The sequence below is a fragment of the Lithobates pipiens genome, unplaced genomic scaffold, assembly GCF_037356315.1.
Source record: "Lithobates pipiens isolate NorthernLeopardFrog02 unplaced genomic scaffold, aLitPip1_a1.2 Scaffold_16, whole genome shotgun sequence".
NCBI lineage: Eukaryota > Metazoa > Chordata > Amphibia > Anura > Ranidae > Lithobates > Lithobates pipiens.
This window is the reverse complement of record NW_027507748.1, coordinates 333,415,422-333,435,298: the sequence shown is the minus strand read 5'-3', so window position 1 is coordinate 333,435,298 and position 19,877 is coordinate 333,415,422. Positions and strand designations below refer to the sequence as shown.

The following is a 19,877-nucleotide window of genomic DNA, read 5'->3' as shown; positions in this document are numbered from 1 at the left end:
ATAAAGTCCTTTAAAGTGGCACATTTTGTTTAACCACTTGGGTACCGCGCTATTGCAAAATGACGGCAATAGCGCGGACCCACATTTTAATTTTCACATTTTTCACATTCAATAGACGTAGTCCCGGTTACGAGCGGCCTGCGCGCCCCCTGAGGGGCGCGCGCGGCGCGCTCTGTGATCGGCGAGTCCGTGAGACTCGCCTGATCACCGATCCGTGAAAGGGGTCGATCCCGACCCCTTATCACGTGATCAGCTGTCAGCCAATGACAGCTGATCATGTGATAAAACGGAGCCGGTAATCGGCTAGTATTCCTCCTCGCGCTGACAGCGCGAGGAGAAAAAAAAAAAAGCCGATCGCCGGCGGCCGTGTTTGGGACATCAGTCCCGATCACGGCCAGCAATTTAAACGGACACCTGCCCCCTGCCAGTGCCCACCTGCCACCCGCAGTGCCATCCTGAAATAAAGTAAGTGCCCCCCTGTCAGTGCCACCCAGCAGTGCCCACAGTGCCACCCAGCAGTGCCCACAGTGCCACCCAGCAGTGCCACCCACAGTGCCACCCATAATCTGCCTCAAAGGTGCTGCACCCCAGTGCCGCCCATCAGTGCCCAGCAGTGCCGCCCATCAGTGCCCAGCAGTGCCGCCCATCAGTGCCCAGCAGTGCCACCTATCAGAGCCACCTATCAGTGCCACCTATCAGTGCCCATCAGTCCCATCTATCTGTGGTACCTATCAGTGCCCATCCGTGCCACCCATCCGTGCCACTTATCCGTGCCACCCATCCGTGCCATCTTATCTGTGCCCATCTTTGCCCATCAGTGCCGCCTTATCTGTGCCCATCGGTGCCGCCTTATCTGTGCCTATTAGTGCCGCCTTAACTATGCCTATCAGTGCCCACCAGTGCAGCCTATCAGTGCCCACCAATACAGCCCATCAGTGCCCACCAATGCAGCCCATCAGTGCCCACCAATGCAGCCTATCAGTGCCGCCTAATCAGCGCACTTCAATGAAGGAGAAAAATGACCCGTTTGCAAAATTTTATAACAAACTATTAAAACATGATTTTTTTTTTTTTTTTTTTGCATCTTTTTTTGTTTGTTTAGCAAAAAATAAAACTCCGAGCTGTAACTAAATACCACCAAAAGAAAGCTCTATTTGTGGGAAAAAAATGATAAAAATTTCATTTGGGTACAGTGTTGTATGCCCGCGCAATTGTCATTCAAAGTGCATCAGCGCTGAAAGCTGAAAATTGGTCTGGGACTGAGGGGGGTTTAAGTGCCCAGTAAGCAAGTGGTTAAAAACAGCATCCATGGATTTGCCATTTCAGGGTGGTAGAAACACCTGAACTAAATGAAACATCCCCAGCTGGCTTCTGCTTGTAAACAAACCAGTTGGTTATCTGTCATGTAACAGCACTAGCACTCCTGCCACTAAGTAACAGATCCTGGGCACCTGGTGTTTATAAACAAAGAAGCTGGGGATCCTGAATGACATCATTGACCAAATATGGTTATGGCAATATATAGTAAATGGTGTCACTTCCCACCCCCTCTGATGCGTCATGAGAACCCCCCATTGTGTCAGAGGGGGCGGGGTCATCCGTACATGTCACTGGGTAACCCCGGCATTCCCCCTTGTGCCAGAGGGTGGCGGGGTCACCCGTCCACATGTCACGAGTGGCCCCCTCCTTGGTTATTTAAGAACTATCATCCAAGTCCCACGTCATTCTGCCAGACAGCTCCTATGGAGGAGGCTGTATCGTTCATGGATCGTAGAAGGATTACATCGCTGGAATTTTTTTTGTTTTGTTTTTATTAAAGGACTTATGCCAAGCTGTATGTGTGTTTTTTTTTACCTGTTTTGTCACTTTTTTGGGTGAAATGGTAGGAGTACAATGTACCCCCATTACCATTTCACATGGGGGGTGGGATCTGGGAGTCCCCTTTGTTAAAGGGGGCTTCCAGATTCCGATAAACCCCCCCACCCGCAGACCCTCATAACCACCAAGCAAGGGTTGTGGGGATGAGTCCCTTGTCCTCATCAACATGGGGACAAGGTGATTTGGCGGCTACCTCAAAGCACCCTCCCAGTGTTGAGGGAATGTGGCCTGCTACGGTTCAGGAATGGGAGGGGGCACTCTCTCATCCCCCCTCTTTTCCTGCAGCCTGCCAGGTTGTGTGCTCGGATAAGGGCCTGGTATGGATTTTGAGGGGACCCCTATGCCATTTCTTTTTTTAAATTTGGTGCAGGGTTCCCCTTAATAGCCATAACAAACCTGAAGGGCTTGGTAATGGAATTTGGGGGAACCCCCACACAATTTTTTTTTACTTTTGGTTCGGGGTTCCCCTTAATATTCATACCAGACCCAAAGGGCCTGGTAATGGACTGGGAGGAATCCCCATGCCGTTTTTTTCAATGACTTTCATCTGTATTGTCAAAACTGACAATTCATTATAGGGTACTTTTAGATTACTTTTTTTTCCTTTAGAAATTACATTTTGTGCAGGGACTTTTCTAAACACGGGAAACATGCGCCCTTTTACAGGCATACTATAGACACACCCCAGGTATGAAATTTAAAGGAATATTACACTTTTATTGTTTCACTTTAAGCATTATTAAAATCACTGCTCCCGGAAAAACGACAACTTTTAAAACTTTTTTTGCATTGATACATGTCCCCTGGGGCAGGACCCAGGTCTCCAAACACTTTTTATGACAATAACTTTCATATTAATCTTTAATATTAGCACTTTTGATTTTTCGCATTCGAGTCCCATTGACTTTAATGGTGTTCACGTGTTCAAACTAATTTTTTGCCTATTCGCATGTTCTGGATGCAAACCGAACAGGGGGGTGTTTGGCTCATCCCTATTCCCTATCAATCACAATGACCCTCTGCAAAATGATCTGTTGCCTTACAATGTTCATCCAGGGCACTCCCTGATAAATGGAGACAAACGATCCACCTAATTTAAAAATACTGCTTTAATAAGTAAAATAATAGATATATTATTATGAGGACAGTGGAAACTCTGGATTGGTTAATACCCGACCATTACAATTTTACAAACTTATTTGACATCACATTCCAAAACCTTGGGAATTAATATGGCATTGCAAACTTGTCTGTGCAGCAGAAACAGCCTCTTCTCTTCTGAGAAAACTTTTCACCATATTTTGATTAGAAGCACACAATTGTCTAAAATGTCTTTTTACACTGTAGCATTAATGATAACCTTGTGAGATTCTTCCCAATTTCAATGCTGTTGCCCTTTATTTTAGACAGATGCTGCTCTGACATACGATGCAGTCCATATTGTGTCTGTCTGCTACCAGAGGGCCCCTCAGATGACAGTCAACTCATTGCAGTGTCATCGACACAAAGCTTGGAGATTTGGAAATCGCTTTATGAACTTCATCAAAGAGGTAGGTAATAGCAGTAATATTTCATATATATATATAAAAAAGGACAATGTAGATCAAATAGAAACTCTATAGGTCAACAATATCAGATTCAGCCAACAATGCAACTAACTAGAGATATATTAGGTAATTACTGGGGAATTCCCCAGTATCCTAAAATAATGGACTATAACAACCACAACGAGGAGACATATTAAGTAAAATTTTAAAGTTTTCTGTATCTCTCTGTATCTTTTTGGATGAAGCCCAAGTCCTTTTTTCTATTCAATTACTGCAACTAACTGGATATTGGCATCTGGGCTATAGCTTTTCTCTGGGGATTTGAGAGCATTTGGTTACTTAAATCTTGCTACCCCCAGAAGTAAATGTTTTTTTGATGATGCTGCTGATTATATACTTGCTATATGTAGAGTGCAGTTTATTGGTTGCATGGAAGATTCATAAAAGTAGGGAATAAAAGAATGTTGGGTTTCATTTGTTTTTGAATTGCTAATCTACCTATGGTGGTATGCAGCATAAGAAAAGGAGCCACACTGACATGCTGAATGCACATTGATTCTGTAACTCAGGGACTGTTAGAATCATGGAGATGGAAGAACAGTGTTTTTACATAGACAGGGTTGTTGTTTATCCAAAAATTGCAGTAGGAATTTGCCCAGAGGTCATGAATAGTACTGGAGTTTTTTTTAATTAGCATATGTTGACGTTGAACTCCTGACAAACAGTTAAATATGAAGTTGAAATGCAAATATTGGAGCTGTTCAAGAAATGTTGATTATGAACCTGAGAATTGTACACCACTGCCAGACTGAGAAGCCAGGATGGTGACCTGACTGTTCTTCAAAACAATGAAATAAAACAGCTAGGTGATCATTTTTGCCATTGGCCTGTGACTGGTCGGTGAGGAGCAGTAGCAGAGATACTCTCCTGTCAGGATGTTCCTTGCCAACATATGTGAATATAGCACATTTAATTTAGCGAAAGTACTGAACCTCAAAGACCCAGCACTGCAATCAAGTTAAATTCCAGCATTTATAATAAATACATTTAAAATTGATTTAATGATTTTTTATTGGTAGGTAGAATAATTTGATGTATTAATTAATATCTGCCTGGTGTTCAAGGAAAGATAAAATGTGAATGATGCTCTTGAGTTATATATTTTCGCATAAGCCTTGGATTGGAGTGCCTCAAATCTAAATATACTTTTTAAGGGCGCCCGACCGGAAAAAGGTTGAGAAACACTGCCCTAGTGCGCTTTTATTTTATTTTTTTATCATGTATTAATTGTGTATATATGTATATATATATTTATATAAATACAGTATAATAGTGTAGCGCTAGAAATTATTCAAACCAAGTGACTATATCTGCCACCTCAAAGTATTACATAGATACCCAAGATAAATATTACATTCTGGTGCAAATAGCACAAATCCGTGCATATAAAAATATGTAAATACAAAATAAAAATGATGCAAAAAAGTCCAAAATAAAGTCTTTCGTGAAGAGTAATTCAATCCCATATGTAAGAAAAAGACACAACACCATCCAACTTCTTTTGGTAAAAAAAGACGTGCATGCACCACGTGACAATCCCACCACCAATCACGATGCGAGCTTACCAGATATATTGGATCCCCACAAAAATATATACTCGAAGGATCACACAGGCTTATGCGATTTGCGTGGATTTTCAATGATGAGCTTTCCAGGGAGATTTCGAATACAATCGTTCCATTCATATATTAAACAATAGTTTGTCTCCAGCTATACAATCCAGCTCAGATTATTGTGTACATGTAAAGAGGAAATATAGCCCAATAGTGTAATTCCATAAAAAAAAAACTTTTAATAAAAAAAGTAATAAAACTCACATTTATACAGTGAATCAAGCACTTTTGCAATAAAAACACGGCTGCAGTGGAGTCCCGACGCGTTTCGTCCTCATAGACGTCATCTGGCATTACTCCAATGCAGCCCACTTACTTTTATATCCAGAATATTCAATTAGGTGAAATTCCATCTGCCTGTGTCACCGCATGTTACTTCCGGTTAAAACATGGCGGTCGGGCGTGCGTTCCACGCCTCACTCTCATATTATTACTCAAATCTTCTATAAATGTGTATTCTAATACCTTTACAGTCATCCAATCTATAACTATTCCCACAGTGACCATCGGATTGTTTGCCATCTATAAACTAAACATTCGCAAGTGGTGTCCCAAAATCCGCGTCACTTCCGGGTTAATGGTTTAATGTGGGAACTAGTATTAGCCAATCAGCTGTATATGGACGTGGGCATGGCGTAAGCGCAACTGCGACACATCACGCCAGTGACTACTGGATCGACGTCTGCAATGAGACATCGTCCAATAGAAAAGGCACATCTCGTACCGGAAGTGATGTGAACCAATTCGCGTCACTTCCGGTTATCGTTGGACTGCACTCAAATGTGCGCTGAAGCGCACAGCACATAGGGAATGACGCGTAATAACAAACATGTCACTTCCGGGGTTCTGAAAGGTCAAAGATGGCCGGATGGTAAACAAACAGAGGGACTGAATTGAAATACGCGCAATATCAGCACAAACTTTCAATGAAACCATAATACAAATTTATTCTTTTCTTAAAAAATGAATGACACATTAGCTTAAAAATTATGACGGAAAGAACTACATTGTTCGTGTATTATAGAGAAACGGAGAGTCAAAATTAGTATGTGGCATCTATATATAGTCATAAAGGACCGGTGTACATTCGTCTTTTGAACGTAGAGATTATGTCACAAAAAGGTGTTACCAGTGACTTATTTCTAGGCCGATTTGGTTTATAAAATGATATATAATGGTGAAAATTATAACATAAACTGAAAAAAAAAATTAAAAGGACCAGCATATACCTAAAATGTTTCTAATATAAAACTATTTTGTGTTAAATGCTATTATAATTGGGTGGATATTTTTTCCTTCACCCCATAAATATATATATATATATATATATATATATATATATATATATATATATATATATATATATATATATATATATATATATATATATATATATATATCACACGAATATGGTGCCTGTTTTTTTGTGGAAATGGAATTACGCTATTGGGCCCTATTTCCTCTTTACATGTATACAACAATCTGAGCTGGATTGTATAGCTGGAGACAACCTATTGTTTAATATATGAATGGAACGATTGTATTCGAAATCTCCCTGGAAAGCTCATCATTGAAAATCCACATAAATCGCATAAGCCTGTGTGATCCTTCGAATATATATTTGTTTGGATCCAATATATCTGGTAAGACTGCATTGTGATTGGTGGTGGGATTGTCACGTGGTGCATACACGTCTTTTTTCACCAAAAGAAGTTGGATGGTGTTGTGTCTTTTTCATACATGTGGGATTGAATTACTCTTCACGAGAGACTTTATTTTGGACTTTTTTGCATCATTTTTATTTTGTATTCACATATTTTTATATGCACGGATTTGTGCTATTTGCACCAGAATGTAATATTTATCTTGGGTATCTATGTAATACTTTGAGGTGGCAGATATAGTCACTTGGTTTGAATAATTTCTAGCGCTACACTATTATACTGTATTTATATGTTTTCACCTTTGAATATCCTTCTGGAGTGTTAGCAGCTTTTTCTTTAAATTTTTGGGATAGCGCAGTGTTCACTGATATTTACATTTTAGATATATATATATATATATATATTTATAAACTGTGCATTTATACGGTATATACCACATATAGTTGTAAAGTGGTTGTGAGTCTGTGTCCAAGTAGAATACTAACAAAGTTGAACCCCATTGTCATTTGTGCACCAGATTATTTATCTATCCTAAGACAAGCAGTATTCCTCTGATCGCTATGCAGAAACACACCAGAACATGTAACCTGCTCCTTCAAACTTTTATTCACAAACTTTGTTGAACGGTATTATATATAGTTAAGAGCACAGCTTTTAGATCTGTTATCCAGGAGGCTTCAAAAACCCAAATACAGATCTTACATTTCGTAAAAATGTCACAAACACATAATCACCAAGCATTTTTTTTAAATTAGCAATTGCGTAGAGCCCAACTGAACAACTTAGTGAAGGCAGGAGCATTAAAAGTAGCATAAGAAAGGCAGGGATTATTAAACAAAAAAATAAACAATATGTTTTTGACTTGAAAACATGTTTGCTAAAGGTCAGAATATTTTTTTTCGGAAATAATTATGTTTTCAGTCCTACCTGTTCAGAATTCAGCAAAATCCATTCTGAAGCTTGATTTCCTTGATTCAAACTAAATTCTGCTACTAGATTTTTGACAAATGTTTGGCAAGAATTAATTTTACTGGTGTTAACCATTATTTTCAGTGAAATATTTTTTTTTTAATTTCCTTGAGTAATCAAATTCTCCAATTACACATTTACCCCCAAGACCACGACTATCACCACCCTTAAAATGGCAATAGCTAACACCAGAAAAGTTGTCTCACCAGTCCATCCTCCCTCATTGCCTTCCTTCTGTAGAAGTCTACCCTAGGTAAGCACTGAGTAGTGCCAGAGCTTACCCAAGTGGATGAGATCACTTCTCACCCCAGTCTGATGATTGCTCATGCCTGAGCATCATCACATGGGGGAGGTCACATACTCCTGCATACTTGGAAGCCCTACTCTTTTACAGCAACAGGGAAAAAGCTTTGAGAGAGCAAGAGTTCAGATGATGCAAAAAAGAAGCATTGAAGTATACCCTTGATGGGGAGTGGGCTATCAAGAGAAATGGAATGGGCAAAGTGACCTTGTGTTTCTAAGATTTTTTTTCAAGCTTTTATCCATAATTTTCCACACAACATTTTAACATTACTATTTTCTTTTACTACCATTAAAATATAATGTAAGCAGACCCCAAAACATTTCACAATATGCAAGTATTTCTTTATGCTCAAAAAAGCCAAGTTGAAAGCATGTTGGATAATTGATCTGTTACCCGTAAGTTGCTCTTTAAAAAAAGGAATTGCTGCAGGCAAGTTTTTAATATTTACCAGCCAAAGCTTTGGGGATTCAAAACATTTTGAGAACAGATATAGTTAGGGGGAGAGCAGATTAAAATGCACTTTCCAATATACAGCAGGCTGATATAATGATAAGTATTTGCATCTGAAAAACCGAGGTTTCCATATTAAATGAACTCATAAAGCAAGAGTGTCCTCTAGGGGCTGATAATATAGTTTAACAGAATGGTGTCTGAGATCTTTTTTGTATTCAAAGTTGCATTCAGCACATTCGTCTGCACCTTGATGAGTTTTAAAAAGGTATTGAAAATTTGAAAGCAGCATAAGAACATCAGCTGCTTGTATAACTAGGTCTGCGCTTCTTGCTTGAGAAAAAGTTCAGACTCTGTATCATCTTAGGATCTTGCTTAAGAAAAATCTGTCATTTATTTCAGTTTTTTTAGGGTTCTCGGTAAATGCGAGCAGCATGATGGAAATACTATTGTAAACATATTTTTATATTTTATCACATATATTTTATGGTTGAATATCTTTTTATTATTATTATTTTTATTATTCCCTTTTCATTAAAAATAAGAAAACCCAATTTTCTAGTGAATAGTTGAGGTTAGAAGTATACATAATGAAATGATAACATTTTGTGACATACAGTGGGGGGATTTACTAAAACTGGTGCACAAAAAGTCTGGTGCAACTGTGCATAGTAACTAATCAGTTTCTAATGTCAGCTTGTTCAATTAACCCTTCACATAAAACCTAATGGCTGGTTGGTTACTATGCAAAGCTGCACCTAAATCTGTGTGCACCAGTTTTGGTAAATCTCACCCAGTATCAATAAGTAATATAGAGAAAATAATTATGGCATTAAAAACTATGAGAAAACAAACAAAAAAATGGTGGAGAGGGAATATGAATGAATCTGGAAACTCTTGACCTGTAAAGGCAAAAAGTTTTAAAAATGGAAGGAAGTTCATATCTATAGTGTGCTGTTTTCAACTGCATGGAAATGAAGCATGAAAAAAAATTGGAGATACGGGACTTTAAAGATACTTGAATAGTACAAATACCACATAATACCAGTTAAAAGGAAAAACATATATGATGCCTGCAATCATATCTGCTATCATAGGCCTATACATATAACCTATTACAGAAAAACAGAGATTAAGGCATTCAAATACATAAACCATTCTGTTCCCATTTTTCGACATGTTTTGCCTATGTGGCTTCTTCAGGAAAGGAACACAGAGTGCTTTTACTGAATATACAAGGAAATTAATCCCACTCAAGATGTATCTTACTAGAAAAGAACCCAAAAATTAGTACATCAAAATACATAGAAACTATATTAAGAGCAATAAGATACAATAAGCATTTTTGCAGATGCGTGGCTTCAGAACCACATATCCCCAACAAGAGTACTGAGAATATATGTCCCACTACAAAACATAATATTACATGTTCCCCCTACCTCCAAAAAAGGGGGGCATCAGGATCAAATCCAGTACAGAGATAGTTCCCAAAGGTCTTGTTATGCACATAAGCCAAAAAATGGTCCATAAAGTGCCAGAAAACCTGTAGAGAGAGAGGGGTGGGTTGGCTACATTTCTTCTATGTCATGCAAATTCAATACCTGTAGAAGCATTTAAGCCAAGGAAAAAAGGAAAAAAGAAATCAACCAAACATAGAGGGAAGCAGGGAAACAGTTCAAAACAGGTTTCTATTGCTGATCTGTACTTACCTCCCACTAATGAATAGATAAAAATCGTCAAAATAAATTCAGGAGCTCAGCTTAACCGCACAATGGGCAATTGTCTTGTAGATGGTTATTTACACCGACAAAATCTATATAAAATGTCAAAAAATATATAATAAAAATAGAGTAAAATATTATATGGGAAAGAACCCCCCAAGAAACGTCCACAATGGCTATTTGTGTCCACAGTTATACCCCAAAAAGATCAAAGATCATGATCATGATCAGTTGAATTTTAGGGTCAAATGTTTATAATGTATTAATTCTATATTTTTTTATTGTTAAATCAACTTTTAATTCAATTAACATTTATTACAGGGTGCTTCTATAAAACTGGGTTTGCAGAAAATGCTGGTCTTTCCAATATGAAAGTCCAGAACAACTTGCATGATACATAGTAAATAAGGTTAAAAAATATATACCCATCAAGTTCCAACTCCTACAGCCTCGGTATAGAGAGAGACAAATCAACCTCCCTGTACAAATGTTATTGGTAGCTTGAATATAAATGACTGTCACAGAGGGGATTTACTAAAGACAAATAGACTGTGTCTCCTCCTCTCAGGATAGTGAATATATTATAAAAGTGACAACCATACCCCCATAGCATTCTCCAATTATATTGAATACCGTGTGAGGGCATGTATGCTGCCATGCATAGACACCATGAAAGGAAAATAATGGTAAGTATGAGACAATTTTCAGTTTTCCTGGTGCCTCCATGGCAGCATACCTGTGATAAAATAAATAGCTAACAACAGGGTGGGTAATACTCATAAAGAAAACTTTATTACGGAATCGAGAGAGCTGACTCAATTGCCCTTCTTCCGAATTCCACTGAAGTGAGTGCCCCTGGGTCAATCCTGTAATGGTGCATGAATGTATTTGGGGATTGCCAGGTGGCTGATTTGCAAATAGTCTCTAGAGAGACATTAGCCCTTGCCGCCCAAGATGAAGAGACTGCCCTCGTCGAGTGGGCTTTCACCACCGAAGGATACATCCCTCTAGCCCTATATGCATTTTGGATTAGCTTACAAATCCAAGAGGCAATAATTCTTGATGTGGCTTTCTTCCCTCCTGACCCAAGGAAGTATGAATAATTTGTTTCATGCTCTAAATGGGCTTGTAGACTGCAGGTAGCATTTTAGAACTCTGCAAATGTCCAATTCTTGCAGTGAACCTGAGAGCGGATCTGTAAAGGTAGGTAGCACCCAGGCTTCTGAGAGAGTGGATCGATTAGAAACTTTAGGGAGAAAACCCTGCATGTCTGTAGCTTTACCCTATCCGGGAAAAAATATATGTGTTCGTCTTCTGTCACCAGAGCCTATAATTCTGAGGCCCTCTTCCCTGAAGTAACTGCAATTAGAAATACGGTCTTGAGTGTCAGGTTCCATAGGGAAGCGGATTCTATTGGGGCAAAAGGCTGAGACATCAGATATTCCAGGACAAAGGACAGATCCCAAGCAAGAAAATAATGCTTTACTGGAGGTCAAATTTTTTTGACTGCCCTGAAGAATTGAATGATGAGCAATTCCTCTACCCATCTTTTTGGGTAGCTGCTGAAATTGTCACCAACTGAACCTTTAGTGAGCTTAGACTGAGATCAAGGTCCAGGCTAGCCTGTAGAAAATCCCAGACGAGTGCAGTGGAAGGAATTGTGGGATCTGAGCACTTGCCTGCCACAAACAGTTTGAACTTATCCCAGATTTTTGAGTAAACATAATTTGTGGTAGGTTTTCTGGCTTTCAAAAGAGTTGAAATCACATTTGACGAGCAACCTAAGGATTGGAACTTCTCCCTTTCAACATCCAAACTTGCATATTCAATTTGTCAGGAGCTGGATGCACAAACCTCCCTTGAGAGAAAAGTTGAGGCAGCACCGGGATCTTGAGATGGCGACACGTACTAAGGCACATTGCCCAGGGGAACCAAGGCCTCATTTGCCAGTATGGTATAATTGTCACTACTCTGACTGTTTCCTTCATCAATCTGAGCAGAAACTTCAAGATTAGAAGTTTGGGAGGAAATGCATAGGCTGTTTTGCAATGCCATGGGCTCAAGAAGGCATCTACTGCCTCTGCCCGAGGGTGAGGCAGGCGGGAGAGAAACCTTGGTAGTTTGGGATTTATTGGTGAGGCAAAAAGGTTGATCTCTGGAGGATTTTGGAGATCCCTGATCCAATCAAAAACTGAGGGGTGAAGAGACCACTCGTTGTTGTCTTGAAAATACAGAGACAGATGATCTGCCTCCTCGTTCAGATGACCCAGAAAGTAGGCCTGCTTCAGATCCAGCAGATTTCTCTCTGCCCACAACATGATGGGCTCCACTTCTCTCAGTAAAAGGATGCTGTGGGTTCCACCTTGTTGTTGGATATATGATACTGCTACCCTGTTGTCCAGGTGTAATAGGACCGGCTTCTGGTGTAGATGTTCTCTCAGACTCACTAGGGCTAGATAGGCTGCCCGCAACTCCAAGATATTGGAGACTACTCCCTTTGTGGGAAAGTCCCATCTCCCTTGTACTGCAAGGTGATCACAGTGTGCTCCCCAACCTATCAAACTTGCATTGGTGGTAAGGATGGTCCAGGAGGGATATTGAAGAAGTCGAGTTCGTGAGATCAGGTCTTTCTTCGGCCACCAGAGGAAACCCCTCCTCATGGGAACTGAGATCCAAATTCATTAACATAGTGACTTCCTCTTCCACTGTAACAGGAAGCCTACTTGAAAAATCCACAAAAGCCAATGAGCCCAGGGTAGCATTGGGATACATGATGACATGGTTCCGATTATACTCAAACAGTCTGACGCTGACAGGTGAGAATGTGATCTGACGTGACACATCTTTTAGACTATAGCCGCTACTTTCTGGGGGGAGACACTCTGTTCCAGCTGAGGTGTTGAAAAGAGTGCTGAGGTAGACCATTGATTGGATTGGGTTTAAGAGACTCTTTTCTGCATTTACCAGCCACCCAAACTCCATCAGGGGGGACATGAGAACCTCTCTGTGATCCAGAAGCTGCGCTGGGTTGGGGGCTAGTAATAGGATGTAGTTTAAAAAGTGGAAAACTCGCAGACCCCTCTCCCTGAGGGGTGCCAGGATTACTATCAGCGCTTTTGAAAATATCCTTGGATGTGCAGAGGCCGAAAGGAAGGCACTGGAACTGGAGGTGCGTGAGGCCAACCACCACTCTTAGAAATTTATGTATGGAAGATAGGGAGAATGGGTACGTGAAAATAGGTGTCTTGAAAGTCCACCGAAATCATACAGTCATCCTGGTTTGACCAGCTGGATGATAGTTTGTAAGGACTCAATTTTGAAGGAGTCTAATTGAATGAAACAATTTAACTGTTTCAAATCCAACACTGGTCTCTATTCTCCACTCTTTTTGGGAATAAGAAAGAAAGTAGACTAGAATCCTGTGAATCTCTCAGAAAGAGGAACAGGGATTGCTGCTTGATGAACCTGCAGTAGGTGAAGATATTTCTGTCCGGCCCCCACTATCTGAGGAGAAGCTGGCAATTTTGTTAGAGCAAATGAGTCTTGTGGGGGATGATATAAGAACGTCCACAAATGCCCAAAACGGACGGTGGATACCACCCAGGGTTCATTGCACCGGCTGGACCAGACCTTGGCAAACCTCTACAACCTGACTCTGACCGGAGGAAGTTGGAGTGGCCTTATGTCAAAAAGATTTCGTCCCCTCCTGGGGGTTGGGCAGACTCATTTGCTTCTATTACTTCAAGAAAGTAGCTTGAGTACTTCCAATTCTTCTTGGAGTCTCTGTTTTGCCGGAACTGTAAGAAGTTCCTATTCCTGGAGGATTGGAATTTAGAGTAAAAAACTCGAGAGTGTCTAACCCTCCTGTCCTGGGGAAGTAATACTAATTTTTTCCCAGTCACTCGAGAGATTGCCTTCTCCAGCCTATCCTCAAATAATGCTTTCCTGTCAAAGGGAATCTTGCACCAATTTTGCTTCAAGGCTGCGTCGGCCACCGTTCAGCCACAAGGCCCATTTTGCCATGATCGTGTGCAACATCCCCTTAGCTAAATTCCTTAACTGAATCAATTGCTGCTTCTCACAAAGTCTGCAGATAACCTGAGCTCTTCCAGCACTTTTATGATGTCATCTTTAGGTACATCTTGTTGAATGGCTACTTCAATGTTTTCGGTCCAGACCTTGATGACATTAGAGATTGGTGGCAATGGTCTGCAGGCTCCTCCTGCCAATTGGTAGGCTTTTTTAAGGTCCGAATTGATGCGCCTATCCAATGGATCTTTAAATGAGGCTGAGTCCTCCATTGGCAGGGTGATGTTTTTAGCTAGGCGCACCACTGCAGCATCGACCATCGGAGGAGTGCCTAAGAGAACAGATTCAGGCTCTGCTAAGGGATACGGTTTTTGAAGTCAGCTGAAGGAAAAACGTTTGTTCTTTTTCCTTCATTCTCCCTCTGTAAGATCATTTAACTCCTCCATAAAGGGAAAAAAGGAAAGTATTTTCTTTAGGAATGGAAAAAAGGACTTGAACTTCTTAGACGGTTCTTCCGCCTCCTCCCAGCCGATGGCTTATTTGATCGCTAAAACAAATGGCTGGACTAAAGAAAAGTTGAACCCTGAGGGCTCCAAATCATCCATAGAATCATCTGACTCATCTTTGTCTCCTGTGGTCATGAGAAGAGGCCCTGATGTGGCCACTGCAGGACCTGTGGATGGACCTGGAAGGGCTGAATCCAAAGTTTGAACCTGCCAACTAGCTGTGACCTTTTGCGAAGGAGATGAGTCCATTAGTTCTGCTAAAGAGTCCTTGATGACTTTTTTTATTAAATCCATCACTTGCTGAACCTCAGCTTTTTCTTGTTCAGCATAACCCCTTAAGAAATTCTTTGCAGATAAGCTTATCTGCCATAGGGGTGGGTCCACAAGCCCGACCCTTCTTGGAGCTTTCCCACCTGGGGGGGCTAGATGATCAATGTCTTTTAGAAGCTGACCTCCCGTGTCAAGAACTAGTCAAACAACTGTGATTAGAACTTGGCTGGTAATGACCACTGTGATGGCCAGAAGTATTATTAGATATGTCTTGGCATATAGGGCTGAAATGAGACTAACAGTGTAAAGGCACTCTTTTGTTTCTTTTTTTATTAGGTGTATGTCCTTACAAGGGTCTTGGTTTGATGGCGGCTGACTCATAACTGTGGGGGCAGGCAGAGGCCGAAAGACAGTAAAGCAAAACACTAGAGAAGTAAAGGAAAGCTATAACAATAAGCGAGGGGAAAGACACACCCTTACAGTCTAACAACCAAGAGATTTTCATTTTTTTACAATCATTTTAAAACTAAAGCCTGAGACTAACTAATCCCCTGAGCTCATAAATAGGGCACACATGTCCCTCCTCCCTAGATCCGCCCCTGATGCTTCCGTCCTAAGAGAGGGCAAGCCATAGGGCTTTTACCCACAAGTAAGATGGCACAGAGAGCATCAGCCACTGTGCATGCGCCGTGTGGCTGGAGAATTGCTCGGCCAGAAGGAACTCATGACGAACCCAGAGGCAGGACCAATCAGTGGCGTTTTCGCTCCTCAGCGCTTTCGCGCCTCGTCGCTCGCCGAGGGATGCCAGAGAACCTGGAGAGAGAGAGGACAGGTATACAGGAAGGGGAAAGGCAATAAACATATACAACCTAGTATGTAAAGCTATAGGAAAGGAAGCCCTTACCTGCCCCCACAGAGGATATCAACCAAGCAAAAAATGCAGGACTCTCATTCCAAGATTGGAAACCGCTGCTGCCCCAAAAGACCCTCAGAAGGGGCTCCCCTCTTATCAGTGCTTTTAGCAGCCCAAGGTAGGGGACCTCATCTGGGAGAGGCTTGAACCCATATGGAAGCTGCACATGGCAGAGGCAAAGACGCACTAACACTATCCGTCAGGTATGAAGAAAAAGAGGAGAATGCTATCGGGGGTACAGTGGGTGCCGCCGATATTGTGTCAATCTCACTGTTGTTAGCTGTCATCCACCCACCCAATCCCAGGTGCACGTTTTTTTTAAATGAAAAGAAATCAATCAGTGATCACCCTTCTCACTAAATACACAATCAGATTGCTTAGTGTATGGCCATCTTTATACAAGTACATAGGAGGGAGTGAACAGAAACACTTAGCTGTCAAGCCCCATTCTCAACTCTGCATAGTGGGCACTCACAATCCAACATGCATTTTTTGGGGTATTTTAGCGAGGTGGGGAGGCGTTTTGGAGAATTTCCAGTCATCACACATAAGGCAGCCAATCCTCCTGAATGGGTTGCCCTACACACAGCAATTGCCCCAAAGAAGCTTCAGAATTTTTTGAGTGGAGCTTGGTGCGTTTTTTTTTTACTGTGATTTTTGGTGCAGCGCATTTCTGAAATGCAAGGAAATGCACAGATATGAATGTCGCCTCATTGTTCTTATATTATTGCACCAATTTTACTTTTAGGCTGAATTTACATCTAGCATAGTGGGAGTACACATTTTGTGTCTCGATTTTCCTGTGACACACATTGGGCAGCCTGCTGATTTCAATTGGCTGCACTATATGTAGTTAATGGGACATTTTAGCGTTTTGTGGATTGCGTGTTTTTTACTGTGTGTTTTGCAGCATTTTCCCTTCGTTTTTTCACATGCCAAAATGTGTGCTTGCTTCTGTGTTTGGTGTGCCACTAAAAATTAATGGCACTGAAAGCGCAACTAGTAATTTTAGCTGTACAAACATGGCCATACATTATGCATTCTAATTGTATATTGTGTATTTAGTGAGCAGGAGCTGGAATTTAGGAAAAAAAAGTGTACAAAGGTGAACCTACCCTAAAAGCATTATTGAGCAAACAAAAAGTATCATACAACACTTTCTTTACTGCTCTATGACAAACAATGGCAAATGTAGTAGACTTATTATTACTGTGCAGTCTTATGCCGCGTACACATGATCAGACATTCCGACAACAAAATTCATGGGATTTTTTCCGACGGATGTTGGCTCAAACTTGTCTTGCATACACACGGTCGCACAAAGTTCTCGGAATTTCTGAACCTCAAGAACGTGGTGACGTACAACACAGTTCAAGTTCAATAGCCAGTGCAGCTCTTCTGCTTGATTCCAAACATGTTTGTACTTTGTGCATTGGAATTGTGTACACACGATCAGAATTTACGCAAATGGATTTTGTTGTCGGGAAATTTGAGAACCAAATCTCAAATTTTGTGCGACGGAAATTCTGATGGAAATTGTCTGATGGAGCCTACACACAGTTGGAATTTACAGCAACCAGCTCCGATCACACATTTGCCGTCAGAAAGTCTGACCGTGTATATGTGGCATTAAGGTGCTTGAATCTGGCAACATTATATAAATCTATTGCTTTATCTGTTTTAATGTTGTTATTATTATACAGGATTTATATAGCATCAACAGTTACTATGAAGGTATACATCTTTTTAAAAAGTCCCACTCATTTCACATATTTCACACATTTTCCAAAAGGATGAATGAGGGCACCATGCCATGGCACAGAGGGTCCAAAGAAAATGCTATTTCTGTTTTTAGAACATAGCTATAGTAATTCACACATGTACCAAAGTACAGCCATAAAAGGGGTAGCACCAAAACTGATATTTTAGTGTTTGGCAGATACTGGGGTGGTAAACTGCTAGACAGTTTTTATTTCCATTGTTTCCCTGACTGGCTGCAGGCCAATCAGTCTAACATCAATTTGCTGATGAAAAGAGTTTCAATATTAGTAATCAGCATGGATTTGTTAAAGATCATTATTGCCAAACCAATATATATTCCACGAGGAAGTTAGCTGGCATCTAGAAGGCCTGTCGATATGGTGTATCTAGATTTTGCAAAAGCATTCAATACAGTCTCCCATAAATGCTTAATTTACAAACTGAGGTCCATAGGCATGGACCATAGGGTCTGTTCATGGATAGAAAACTGGTAACAGGGATGCATCCATGCATACAAAAAGAGTAGTGATAAATAGCGTGTGTGACTGGTCTGGAGTGGTGAGTGAAGTAGCCGAGAGCTCTGTGCTGGGACCAATTCTGTTGAATTTATTCATAAATTATATAAAGGTTGGTATAAATAGTTCAATCTCAGTGTTGGCTGATGATACAAAGCTAAATGGAGTATAGGATAGGATAGGATAGGTAAGTGTAAGACTTGGGTGGGGGTATTTAAAGGATAACTGCAATAAAAGTTCAGTTATCCTTTTTTTTATAATGTAAAGTGTTACTAAACCCACAACAGTAAAATCAGTCTGTATATGCAGTAAAGCATACCTGTGTAAAAAGGTTGTTTTATCCTGTCTTCTCCCCTTCTTCCACGGTCCCCAGTTCATCTGCTGATAGAATAGAGCTTTGGGGACACTCAGTTTTTGTGTGTATTGCAAGAGAGTTTTTTTTTCCTTGAAAGGGTGAATCGCCACTCAGGGCCAATCAGCAATGTCAAGGGAGAGGGTCAGGGGTCATACAGCATCATAGGACAGTCAGAGGAGAATGAAAACTCCTCCTACAAGCTTTAACCAGACACTAGTAGAAGTTATACAACAAATACTGTATACACTGCTGATGAGAAAAGGTATTTAGCAGTTTATGTTTATTAAATAACTGAATTTGCATGTACTGTGTACTGTGGGAGACCAGATATAGTGAATGCAGGGTCCTGGGTTAGTAACACTTTAAGACAACTTAACAAAGTACAGGATAATCAAATATTTAAATTTCAGTACTTTCAGAAAATGTTTTGACTAAATTGGTTACAAGGTCCTAATTATGCATTTGCACTATAGCCTTAAAGAACAGCATTTGAAATAACAATATAACATTGCTAAGCAGGGAGTAGGACATACTGATTATAAACAGTAGATGCAATGGGCCATTGTACCAGGTTAAGACCTGTTCTTGTAAGCATTTAAAATTCTTGTTTTAAATGAATTCAGCTTCTTTCACTACATTTGCATAACCCAGGCATAGACACTCAAAAAATGGCCATTTCTAGCTGCAGAATGCTTTGGTTATAAAGAGGCCACAAGTGCTACCTGTGGAGAAAACAGCTACTTAATGCTAAAAATAGCCATGTGGTGCATTGCAATGGTAGATTTTTATGCACACTTTCCCCATTAAGAAACAGAAAATGATACTTAGCTAGCAAGACACTGTTTAAGTGCATGTAGGAGTGTAATATTTTTAATGATGTCATTTATCCTTTTCTAAAATGCTGTTAGATAGAAATATGCATATTGCCAATTTCCAAGTGTGACATTGCCTTGTGGTGCATGCTGGGATTCAAGGAACTGTTGGCATTAGGCAGATATAGCTTGACATGACATATAATTATAATAAAAAGCAGATTACAGACTGGTCCTTTTACAGGGTGGTGCACAGCAGTTTTCAACTTGTTTTTTTTTTAGTTTAGAAATATAAAACTGCATGGAACTAGTACAATATACCATAACATGGCATAACAAATTATAGCGGACCTTCACCTAAAAATGAAAGTTGCTTATATTGTATTCCTACCACCAGCTATTATCTAAATTGCAGTATTTATTTATTTTTTAGAGGGGGCTCTTTTCTTGACAGGTACACACTCGAAATTCCCTAATCCTCATCTATGTGAGGATGACTCTGCCATGGCC

At 40.4% G+C, this 19,877-nt stretch overlaps 1 protein-coding gene across 1 annotated transcript in view; it reads left to right on the top strand.

Moving 5' to 3' along the window:
• GRIK3 (glutamate ionotropic receptor kainate type subunit 3) overlaps nt 1–19,877 on the top strand; it is a 792,036-nt gene that overhangs the window by 490,319 nt on the left and 281,840 nt on the right. The window contains exon 7 of the mRNA XM_077481789.1: nt 3,285–3,428. Coding sequence (XP_077337915.1) covers nt 3,285–3,428 — 144 coding nt within the window. The remainder of the gene's footprint in view (nt 1–3,284; nt 3,429–19,877) is intronic.